A 12,919-nucleotide genomic window follows, 5' to 3' on the forward strand; every position below is an offset into this window, starting at 1 on the left:
TCTGTTGTTCCCCCATTAACCCTGCAGCAAAAAAAAAAAAAAAAAAAAACCAAACCAAACAAAAAAACCAACCTTTCGTTTGTTTTTGTTTTGTCTGTCACACTTTTTTTTTTGTTGTTGTTCTCAATTTTTAATTTTTTTTTCTTTTTTTTGTTGGCTGGTTTATGGAATCTACTGCACCCATTGATTTACAAAACAACCAAAATAATAACTTCAAAATATTAAAGCTTTCATTTTTTTCAATTCTGTCATCCACCTTTCAGCAGTAATGATAATAATAATAATAATTACAAAAGAAATAATAATAAAAAACCCAAGTAAGGCCAGATTCTCTCTCTTTATATATAAATATATATATAAACAATGGGAAGGGGAAAGGGGAGCACACAGAAGACACCAATGATGCATCTGAAACAACAAATGAGAGTGAAGCAGACATTTATAAAAAAGATGAAAAGGAAAATATTTTGAACATGCACCTCGATTTTACGGCCCTCTACCACGGTGCCGTGTAATTTCTCCCTCGCCCTGTCCGCATCAGCACTATTTTCGAAAGTTACGAAACCAAATCCCTGCATGCAGGAGGGAGAAGGGGGGAAAACAACATGCACATTATTATTTCAGTCAACGACCACTTGTTTGCTTATGTTCTCTCTCTTTAATTTAATATTTTCTTGTCCTTGCTTCATTTCTGTAACATGCAAATTAGAAAAATTATAATTGTATTGAGATGTGCAATAAATAAGCGACAAATGTGAACAAATTGTTTCTGTCATCAGTTAGATAATACCCTCTGAGAAATTCAAAGAATGATACCAAAAATACCTTTCTACATGTCACTACAGAGGAAAATAAATCTAACAATAAGAAAATGAAATTAAAATAAATTACAGTGTCTTCACATAGAAAAAAATGAACTAATGAGAAAAGAAAATGAATCACATTTTAATGACATGCAGATATCCCAACGAAATAAAAAACATGTGCACAAAATTCAACACTGAATGTCAATACCCTCTAAAACATTGCCTACTTCATCATGCTCTCGTGACCGTAAGAAACACTGTTCCCATGCAACACTAGGGCAACTTCAACTTTTGTCAAACTATACAGCCTTTACTTATTTTTTTATAAAAGAAAAACAGAAAAGAAAACCACCAACAAAACAAAAGTACCTTTAGAACAAAGTATAAACTTCCTTATATTAACAGATCAAATAAAACCACATGATGTGAATAGAAAAAGAAACTCTGATAAAGGAATAAAAATGCAAATGTTTCGAATAATTCAGCTGGGTCATTTCCTATTTATGTGTATTTCTTCCCCCACACAGAACATGCAGCTGGTAAACTCCAGAACCCCGTGTTAGTGGGACAGGAGAATACTCCACAAATACAGAATTCTGCTTACGGCAAACACTTCGCTGTATAAAATTAGGCTGAACAAACATTTCCAATCCTACTAAAACTGTTTTTACTGTGCTAAGTTAAACTAAACGCTGCTTACAATGGCAAATGCTTTTGAAAAAATGAGACATTGAAAAACGTTTTAGAAACATACACCAACCCTTTGAAGTCATTCTTGCATTAGCACTACAATGCTGCTTTCCCAAAGTTATCCCCACAAATCAGCTCCTAGTCCTTGGTGTTGTAACAACAAACATTTGCAAGTTAAACACGGCTGCTTTATTTTGAGGCAGATAGTTCAAGGGCTCCTACAACCTCGTCCTTTACTCTAAGGTCAGCCTGAACTACGCTTTAGGGCTTTCCGCTGTGCTGTCCCTCAGCAAGAAGCCACGACCACGTCTCCTCGTTCTCCTGCCCACTCACTAGGCTGCGTGGTCAGCAGTCGCCTACCTGCTCTCTGCTTGCTACCTATTACGTACATAGCGACTGACTAAAAAATAAGTGGGGGTGTGTGGAAGAAGGGAAGATATTTACACATTTATTCATACATTTTATACAAAGAGGAGACCAAATACGAAACTAGGGCAAATCTGACACCAACCACTGAGAAAAGCAATGGGTATGAACTACAAAACCAATTAATCAACAATCCATAAAAAAAAGTTAAGAAAATATCGGCATCATTATTTGGGTTATTTTAAACATGTTTATGCCAGGTCATAATGGAGAAAGTGACGTTTATATACGGTAGCAGTTTATGTTCCATTCTCTTCAAAGTAGCTTAAACACATTGTCGGTGGCTCTTTTTTCCCTCTTTTAAAGCCACTCTGAAGCCTGAGCTCAGAAGTGCTTTATCAACAGTTCCACTTCTACCTGAAGCCATTGTCAAAACACCCAATTCCACATATTTTCTCCACTCTACCCTCCACAATTTTAGCACAAAGCCATGACCTTGCTTGTCACAAGACACTGAGGATCTAACTCTCTTTTCCCCAAAGCACCAGAAGCGTCAAGAGAAAGTAAATCCCTCTCCTCAGTGCTAATCCCTGGTTCAGATGCCTGCAGAGGCTTTCCTGATACCTAAACCCATCCTCAGCTTGAAACTTTTATTTCTCCTTCAGCTGCTTCCTCCCATCCCGTAAAAACTCTGGGGGGAAAAAAAGAGCTCATAATTTAAGATGCTGTTAAGAAAGTTTCACAGCAGAAAACATCAGTGAAACCGTCGATCCAACAAGCGTGGCTCCATGCAATAGCATGAATTCCCCCAGCTCTGCTTGTTCTTCCCTCTCCTCCTCGCTGAGCAACTGCTCCTCCTCAGAACTGCAAACCTTTGGTGGGAGTTGTTTAGTCAAAATTTTGAATCATTCTTCATAGCTCACAGCACTACCAGTTCATGTTTTTCAAACAACTAAAGAGAAAGATAAAAACCTAATTATATTAAAAAATTAGAGAAAGATAGAAAGCGGAGCCACAAGCCAAGATAAGACAGGAACTTCAAAGATCCTGTAAAGAACACTCATTGTATTTTTTTAATTCCTTATGTTGTACTTATTCTCATAATTAATACTATTTAAATTAAGCTCTTATTATTTATGCAAATCTTTAATTTTAACTAGCTGACACAAACTCAAACACAGAACAGAGATTCATTCATCACACAAATATCTACACAAACGTGTTACTATTAATTCTATATGCAGCTGACTCAACAGCTACTTTAGCTTAGTGTACTGTGTGTTTTACTAACCAATCATATAAAGTTCTGCATTTTATTTTTACAGTATGTCAAATTATTTAATAATAGCCGAGTTTGTATGTGAGAAGTTTCTGTTTTAATTTGGGAGGTGCTTTGGTGCTCTTCTTATTGGAAGAAATATACATTAATGTAATATATACTAGAGATACGCTATTATCTATACACACAAACAGATCTATTGAAGTACGTAAGTAGTATCTAACTGTATAGAGCATTAATTTACAACGGTAAAAACCTGGCACTTCTTGGTGTTCTTGTACCTTCGCAATTGTGCGTGAGACAAAAGCCCTTCGCAGCTCCCCGAAGAGCTTCAGAGTTAGAAGAGCACGGCAGCGTTCAAACATGCACCGTAAGGGAAGCTGTATTTCAAAACGTCTTTCCGAGGGGAGTGGTAAGTGCAGCGAAAGGTAAGTTACTAGCAGCTTTTATCGCCACTTTAATCACAGCTTCAAGAATTGGCAAAGATAAGCCTCATTTATTTAATACAGGTTGTATGAGAGATTTACACCAAAACAACACTGAAATTCTTGCAATTCTTATAAAAACAAGTTTCCAAAGTCGTCATGTTGCCATATGCTTCTAGCAGAGTTATCTTGATTACTATTGCGCCTCCAAACAAACAGAAATCCGTATTATGCAACTCGTATTATTTGAGGGTTTCTTTTCTGGAGAGACTCCCTTCTGCAAAATGATTTTATGCTTCATGATGGTGCTGTAGCATTACATTCGCTGAATGTGCAACTCCTATTTTCTTAACTATTATGGTATGAAAATAAACTTATTTCTGTTGGTTTTGCAAGAATACTTTAAAACATTAATTACTGGAATAAGAAGAAGGAAACAAAAAACAGAAACAAAAGAAAAAAATTCTAGCAATTCTTTCATGCCAAACTGCAGCTAGAAACAAATCTGGATTTTGATCCTGCAAACTTTTTTACCTGTGCTCAGTTTGAGACCACTTAGTAGTCCTTTCAGTTTCAGTGGGATTTTATGAAAACATAGATAAGCACTGCCAGGAATGGGACTTTAATCTGGTGCATCTTAAATCCTACAGAATGGACATGAAATGATCAGATTAAAATAAATAAATAAATAAATAAAGATGTTCCTCTTATTCCTATTCCTGCTTTTTAACGTTTTTATTGAATCGAGACAATCTAAGGGTACTTCTGCATATCACACCACTACGTAGCTATGCCTGAAATAACTCTATACATGAGAAGAGCATACATCCACCCTCAGGTACATCACAGATCTGCTTTTCCATCTCTTCAGCAGCTTCCCAGAGCCAGCAGTTGGGATGCACCAGCACAGCACTAGATAGCGTGGACCTATTTAACGATAACAGGTCTCCGAGTCCCCAGCACAAAGTGTGTAACTGAGGAAATGCCGTTTCAAGCTTACCGAGGGAAACCTCTTCCTTGTGAAATCCTTTCTAGGAATTTTGTTTCAGCACAAGCCACCAGCATGTTTTCACTACTGCGAGATCATTACTAAAGCAACTCTCTTCAGACATATCTCCTCTCCCCACTCCCAAAATACTTTTAAAAAGCCTTATACTCGTGCACTCGGAGGCAGATGCGGTGGTTGGAAGCCCAGCATGTGTAAGATTTAACAACTAAACAGATACGTAAACCACCACCATGACATGCATACTCAGTTCCTCTCCATCTCTCACCAATTGAAGGTGTCAAGTGTGGGAGGATGTCTTTTGAAATTTACTATCCAGCAGGAGCAGGTTCTGGACAACCAGCATTTTGTGCAAACGCCATTGAACAGCCATAATTTAATGACGGCCAGGGCAGGTTCTAAGCCACCAAATTCCATATATTTTGATTGTTTATTGGAAGAGTGGTAAATGTTCCAATTGGAACATTATGTCTATAATAGGAAAAGAATTCCATCACTAATAATAAATCATATATGAGAGTTAGAGGAAGACCGAAATATTGGTGAATAAACCTTCTAGTTAGCCTGACATGGCAGGAAAAGGAAAAAGCTATGTGTGTCACATACACCTAAACCCTCATAATGCAGCTGGTATCACAGCTGAAGCTTAGCGGGCTGCAGTTCTGCACCGGGTGATAATGCTAATGCAATCACAGCCATTCTACCTTGCTTTACTTCTTACATATTGAATAAATTGAAGTATGCAGGTAAGTCAAAGTAATTAAAAAAAATTAAATGTTTGCAATACAATAAGAATTCTTTTCAAATAAATATTAAAATAGATTGTTTTCAAAGGGTTGGTGTACCGAAGCTTTAACTCAAAAGGAAAACATCTGCACTTAGATAATCTGGAACAATCACATTTTCTCAGCTAATTACTAAAGATGATAGTTATTAGGTATCATTATCATATTTCATTTCAATAGGGGAAAAAAATACCTGTACTAATACAAACTTGTCTACAAGAATCTGTAAGTATGGACTCATCTTATAAAATAAACAAGATAATTACCATTAAAGAACAAAGACAGCAGAAATCAACATCCTGTAAAACAGATGACAGTTTGGAGTAGTTAAAATTACCCCCTTTAAAAGATATAAAATGAGTCCAATGATTTTCATGCTACCTAGGAAACTGAATGACAGCGTGGAATTTCAGATGTTATTTTTACAGCAGTGCAGTTGTTTCCGCTTACTCATATAAATATTTTAAACAAATTTTAAAATTCCATGGGAGAATTGAACTGCTTACCTTTGAGCCTCGCTCATTAAAAATAATTTCAACATCTAAGATTTTACCAAATTGCTGCAAAGAAATAAAAAAGTTACATGAAAATAAGGTAACTTCAACACTTCTACCATACACAGTACAAACATTTGCTTCAGAAAACGGTGCACAACACGAATAAGTTAAAGAATATAAAACTGAAGATAGTCACGCACCAAAAAAAGACACATTGAAGAGGAACCAGACCAATATTACAACTAAATTGTATCATTACATTTGTCACTATCATTCTACATTCTACGAACTTTAAGTTCAGTGACATCACCTGAAAAAGAGGAAATCACCACTAAACTGTGATGACACTGCAGTGAAAGTTCTGAATGTCTCTTTTTTTTTTTTTTGTCTTTAGTAAGTTTCTTCCTTGTGGTCCATCCAGCCCCACTGCCATCACCATTTTTGCCACATGCGATATGGTACATGGTTACTTCACTCGGCATCCCTAAGAATGTGTTCTATGGTGAACTCGCCACCGGCTGCCGCAAGAGAAGAGCTCCAAAGAGGAGATATAAGGACTCTCTGAAACAATACCTCAGCCTAGGCCATACTGACCACCATCAGTGGTCCACCCTGGCCTCCAATCGGGAGATTTGGAGACACACCATACATAACGCTGCTGCCTCCTTTGAGAGCACGCGTAGAATCAGTCTCCAGGAGAAAAGACAGCACAGAAAGAACCGTGCCTTGACTGTACCACCCAAGGAGACCTTCCGGTGTGCTCTTTGCAACCGGTCTGGCCTATCCCGCATTGGCCTTTTCAGCCGTCAGCGCGCTTGCAGTGAGCGTGGGTAAAGTCCTTCCCAAATCTTCGTCCGCGAAGCCAAGCCGTGAAATGAACTTCGCTCGGTGTGTAAAAAACATCACCATAGCAAGACGGGGTTAACAGCAGCATGAACATGGCCACCCTCTGCTCATCCTTCTCTCTGAGGAACCTTTTCTTCAGAAGACACATACAGCTGCTTTCCAGGACAGATAAACGGGTTTGGTTACTTCTGCTCTACAAATAAGATTAAAGCAGCTGAGAGTGTTGCTGCTGGCTACAAGAGCGAGGAATTCTCTCCACCCTTGCTGAAAAGGGACCTTACAATAGCACTCTCAATCATGTAGGCGTTGTTCACGCGCAGAAAACCTGACCAGAGTTGCTACCCTAAGGAAAAAAGTTCTGTTGGACTTGTTTGAGTCAGGGAATAGAGGTTTGTCTCGGGCAGTGTTTAGTTAGAACGCTTTCTGATAGGACAGGTCTTGTGAGGTGTCACTGCAGTGTATCAGTGGTCATTTCAGTCGTTGACATGCAGTATGAATCAGTGTTAACACTGGTAAGAGACACAATACATGAAACAGGCAGAAATTTGAGCCAGGCAAATAAAGAGGTATTTAACAAGAGTCCAAGGAACTGCAGAAATGAGCCTGTACTCCAGTTTTTTGAGCTGTAAGAAACAATTACAGGCCAGAAAGAATAACGTTCCTTCACTAGCTTATTAAAGTATTTCAACTTGGTTAGAAAAAAAATCAACCATCACTTGTTATCCCTTGGCTTATTTCATGTTCTTGCATCCACCACCTAATTAATGTTTTAACCGCAACTTCAGCCTATAAGGAGGCATTGATTTAGTGTTTAAATAATCCTGCTCTGCTGTGTTTACGTCCACGTAAAAAGATAATCTGCTAGAGTACAGAACGGTCGTGAGGCAGCATTACCATATTTTGTATCAGGTATTTTAACTCACATTTACATCCATTTCATTTTTCCTATCAACTCAGAAGCTAAAAGTTTACAGTTACCACGTCATTCTCTAGCTGTAAAACTCCAGCCATTCTCCGGGGTTAGTCTTTTGAGACCCAAGACTTAGCAATACTGAAAAGAAATGTAGTTTTTATTCACTTATAAATTACTACAATCGCTCAAGAAATAACATCCTTTCATTTAATGTACTTTCAAATAAAATCCATCTCTTTTAAGTGGTTTGTTTAATTTAAATAAATCTGCATATTTTTCTCTAGAGGGTTAATTATGCCTTCTGCTATTTTACTGACGAGCTGTAAGCTGCAGTTCGAGGAGGTTACTTGTAGCAAGTCAGACGCGGCTAAACACTCACTCTCATTTCCCAATACTATACCAGGATTCTTTTTCCAGTGATTGTTTCCTTCACTTCATAGATATAAATACTGAACAACACAATGTCTTAACTTGCATACAAAGGCATGAGAACTTAAAAATCTGAAGTGAAGGTGAAAGAGGGAGAGAAGTACAGTGCCATTAAGTCCTTGATGCTGCACTGCATAACAAACTAACACAGAAGAGAATTCAGGTTTAGTGACTCAGAAATAAGAAAGCAAGAGTAACACAAATAGTTAAATACTAACTTGGAAAAGGAACAGCTCATCAAGTACTCTTTCTAGATTAGACCAGAAACCTGGTCTAACCTCTCCTGGTTACGAGCCTAGAATTGATGGCACGTTTGAGATGCGAGAAACACAGTCAATGCACTTAAAGGTACCTAATGGCCTGGGCAAAAGGAAGAATTGAGAGACTATAGGAAAATACTGGCGAGACTTCAGAAGCTTACAGACCTGCAACACCTGTGGGGATGGATGTGAATTCCTATTCCTGGACTTCCTGCTTAAATTCTGCCCATGTCTGTCTTCTACAGACTTGGGTCCCTTGCTCATGAGGTCAAGTACTGATTATTCTTCGTCATGCTCTCCAAAATCAATACATATGGGCATATAAATCCAGATGTGTACAGCAGGAATATATAGGCATTCAATATTTTAAGCCAACGTAGATAGCTTTTTTTAAGGTCGTACAAACCAACACAATACATAGAACACATCCATCTGTATCACCACTGGTACAATTCCTTTTCCCAGTTGTGACTGGCAAATCAGATGTTTGGTTATAAATAAGTGAAAAGAGAATCTTTACTGAAAGCCTAAATCAGAGATACTGCTGTCACGTTGCCTATCATACAAAATACCTACTGAAATGTATATATAAGAAAAGCATAAAAAAATTACGAGTACTTACACCAAACATTTGTCTAAGATCTGGATCCCGGAATCTAAATGGTATATTTGAGACGTGAAGCCGTTTTGGCTGTGATTTGTTTTCTGTGTTTTCAGAAGATTGTGTCTGTTGCTGGCCATCGGTCTGTGCTGCATCATCTGTCTGCTAAAAGGGTAAAGCAAAATAATGTAAAGCACACTGTAAACATTTCTGCCATTTTTCACATAAACTGGTGGTGGGCTTAAATTCTCAAAAAAATTACTTAAAAGGAGTTAAACCTGCTCAAAGGTGCTGAATAATACCAGAGGCTGAAACACATGAAAACCAAATCCATTTCTGTATCTGTCTCACAGTACACATTTTCAGTGCTATTTTTAATACGTATTTGGAATAAACTGGAGAATAGGAAGGAGGTTATTATTTGTTGATTTTTTTAAGCTATATTTAAACAACAAATAAACATGTCCCCCTACACGGTAAGGCTCCTGAAACCCCTTTAACTTCACCAGCAGTTGCCAACGGAACAAACCGAATCGCCACGTCCAAACAGCAGCCTACTCGCAGAAGCAAGCTATACACGTTCAAATAAGATTAGTACTTTCATTCAGAGGCCACTGGGGCTTCCACACAGGAGACAGGTAACACATCACATCCTAGTTGCCATTTCATAAGCAGTGCTGCTGGGCACTAGAGGGTCATTTTGTCTAGATAAATGGCCGCCATTACAGGAAAGGTCTTGAGTTGTGAAAGGGTACAGAAGTATAGGCTGTGGTGAAGGTTGCCTGACGTAAAAGTGAGACCTGAAAATGAAGTTTTACAGACTTTCCTTCTCAACAAAATAACATGGTACTTCATACCGGGATGCTGTTCCCTAGTTTTAAAATGCTCTTCTACACTTGAAGGACATTGCTGTGTATTATGACTTAACAAAAAAGCCCACAATTATAAACCCCTAGAGAGATTAGGAAAAGACATGACATCCTTCACCCAAAAGTAAAACTAACCTTTACTGGTTTATCAGTTTGATATAGAAATTTCTCATCTGTGTTCTTTAGTTATATCATACAGCGCCTGATCAATCACTGCGGGTACAGCACACATTCACGAGACAACGATCTTGCACAGCTATGTAAAAACAGCATCGTTATTTTCTTATGCCCTGGTACGGGGCTTTGGAAGAAAAGCATAGGAAAGAAAATAGTTGAATGCAACTACAAGGAACATCTTACAACAGTCACTCTACATTTTCTCTGGTTTTCCTCTTCCTTCTGACCATATTCATCTTCCAAGTATTCATTTTTCACTGGTGTTCCCATGTTACAGCTCAGCTTGTCTTTCTGACCTTTTTCATTTAAAAAAAAAATCTCCCATTTCCTGCTAGTATCAAATTTCTTTTAAGAAACAATAATTTAAGCAACATATGAATGGTTAAATAAAATAAACCTTACCACACAGTTTTAGTACCAACAACACTGTCGAAGAAGCAAAAGAACTCAAACAGAATATACATCATTTACATCAGCAATAACTACATACAAATTTCAACCTAACAAGTTCAATTCAACAACGTCTTTCCCAGTAAATGGAAACGTTCTCAAATTCAAACACCTCCAATTTCCTGTAGTACCTGTACTTCTGCACTAACACTTTACAAATAAAGGTCCTTATCATTGCTGCAGAAGCATCCGTTCATCAGCAGTCTACATTTCATGGGATGAGACGATACTCCCACACAAATACAAGCTTCTGTGTGCACTAAAGCAGCATTTTCAGGTGGGAACAGCACAAGTGTAAACTTAACACTGAGTCAGTGCCCCCACGTCTCTTCTTCTGCTACTCCCTGAACCAGCATGGTCCCACAAACTGAACAGATCACCTTTACAAACTCCCAGTGATTTAAATACTAAACACGGTATATAGCTGGTATATAGCATTCATAACTGTTAAGAGACAAAAATATGTTCCACGATAATCTCTTGCTATCTAAAAGCAACTAAAAATTGCAAAATTTACATTTTAGACAACTGTTCCACCAACAGACACCAGAGAGACTACTTCCTACCTTCCGGCCTTAAGAGGAGAGAAATATGAAGGATATCTGGTATACCTGAGAGCAGGTGGGGAATGAAACGCCTGAAACACGATACTCCAGAAGAATTTACAGTCAATTAGGTTAATCTGAACAGAATTCAAGAATTCTGGAGATGCCATTTAGCTTCAGGAACAAAAGGTGCCCCAGGAAGAAATTATATAATCATCATACTGTATAAATGCAAACTGGAAAAAGTAATTTCTGTTCATTTTATTAATATAAATTAGGTGAAACAAGGAGTAGGAAGGTTGAACTGTACACTATCAGCATACCAAATCGTGAGGAGCAACTTCCATAGCAAGAAGCTGAACAGATGTGTTACCAACAGTGAAGTTTCTGAAAATGATACTAAAATAAAAAAGCTACAAATTATGGGCGAAGTGGGTCAATCCAAATACTGTTATTTTATGGTTATTTCTTTTTAATTTTACCACTTTTGTACACAGAAGCCTGAAATTTAGTTTCAGCAAAGAACGTCTCAGAGATTGGGCAGTGCGGAGTGAAAATCAGAAACTTCAGAAAGTCACTGCCACTGAAGAGTCACGCCTGTAAGCCCTTAAAGAAATCGGTGGCAGAATTAACAGAGCTAACCCGTTTAAAAATATATTAAAAGGCTCGACAATGTAACAGTCTCTTTACAAAATACATTATCACCCAGAAATCTATGGATGTGCCTGTGCTATCTAGAGAAGGGAACTGCAAATTGAAGTTAGAATGTGGAGCTTATACAAAAATTTCCAAGTAACACCAAGGAGGCCTTTGATGGAGGACAGGCTGGATTTCCAAAGCCCTATGGACTCAAAGAGCTAGAACACAATTTACCTTATGCATAAATATTACATTTCAAGTGAATATTTTCATTGTTCCAGGTTCTCAAGGCCGGTGTTTGCTATTGCTTTAGAAATTAATTGAAATTAGTACATGACATTAGCTTGCTACGTCCCTGCAGTCCTGCATGCAATACCGGACAGACTGTACAAGTCAGTACCAGTCTGTTTGGTCACACACCCTCTCCTGACTCAGCCAAACAAATTAGGATGCTTCATGCCAAACAAATAAACATCTACATCCCCTAAGCCTTGGTATTAAACAGAAATTACAGAAACGGGAGTATAGTCTATGTGTTTTTTCTCACACAACCAAAATTTTTTTAGTACAAAGCTGTATCAGACTTACCTTCACGTATCAAAAAGCCATAAATTTAACTTTGTGAAGAGGTCACAACTCATAAACCAAATATTCACCACATTTTACCACTGGAACTATCTATCTGCTATCTGGTGGTCCTTGCTCTTCCTTGTGTGAGTACTGATTTTTCTTTTTTTCCCCATAGAAGATGACAATGTAAACTCATATACAACAGGTAATCCATTATAATCTTGTTTATGGAACTGCTCTCTAACCAGTGATTTTTCATGCTGTATTTGTGCAGCTTGGGTTTGCTCTGTAAACACCTTGCAGTTGAACAGCATCTTATTTTTCCAGACAACACCTACAATTTATCAAGATTACTCTGAATTCTAATCCTGTCCTGCACTACACTTGCAGTCTTTCCCAGCTTGGGAGAGTTGCAAAGTCCGTAAGTACATGGTCTGTTCCATCATTCAGATCGTTAATAAAAATACGGAAAAACACTGAGTCACCACAATTGCTGCAGAAGTCCTTTGAATACGCCTTCTCATTTTGATAGTGAGCTGCTACTTAGGCACAGGGTCTAGTTTTCCCCCCAGCCTACTGCAGTCACACGTTTACTGTGTTCTCCAGCTTGCTTAAAAGCATGTCTTGTGTGAAAGAGTCAAACCCTTATGAAACATGAAATAGAACATTCAAGGCTTTTCCTTTGTCCCCAATGCCACTGCAGGCGACTTTTTTTTTTTTTTTTTTTTTTTACAAATCGATGCTTATGGGTATTTTTTTTGTACTT

General features: G+C 37.9%; 1 protein-coding gene across 1 annotated transcript in view; it reads right to left on the reverse strand.

Moving 5' to 3' along the window:
* Positions 1–12,919, reverse strand: part of LOC104498685 (RNA binding protein fox-1 homolog 1-like) — a gene marked incomplete at its 3' end in the record, with an annotated part of 99,759 nt that overhangs the window by 52,914 nt on the left and 33,926 nt on the right. The window contains exons 2-4 of the mRNA XM_010142098.1: positions 8,925–9,068; positions 5,864–5,917; positions 480–572 (exon numbers count right to left, since the gene is read on the reverse strand). Of these exons, the coding sequence (XP_010140400.1) occupies positions 480–572; positions 5,864–5,917; positions 8,925–9,068 (291 nt within the window). The remainder of the gene's footprint in view (positions 1–479; positions 573–5,863; positions 5,918–8,924; positions 9,069–12,919) is intronic.

Source organism: Buceros rhinoceros, unplaced genomic scaffold (genome assembly GCF_000710305.1).
Source record: "Buceros rhinoceros silvestris isolate BGI_N320 unplaced genomic scaffold, ASM71030v1 scaffold15110, whole genome shotgun sequence".
NCBI classification, from domain to species: domain Eukaryota; kingdom Metazoa; phylum Chordata; class Aves; order Bucerotiformes; family Bucerotidae; genus Buceros; species Buceros rhinoceros.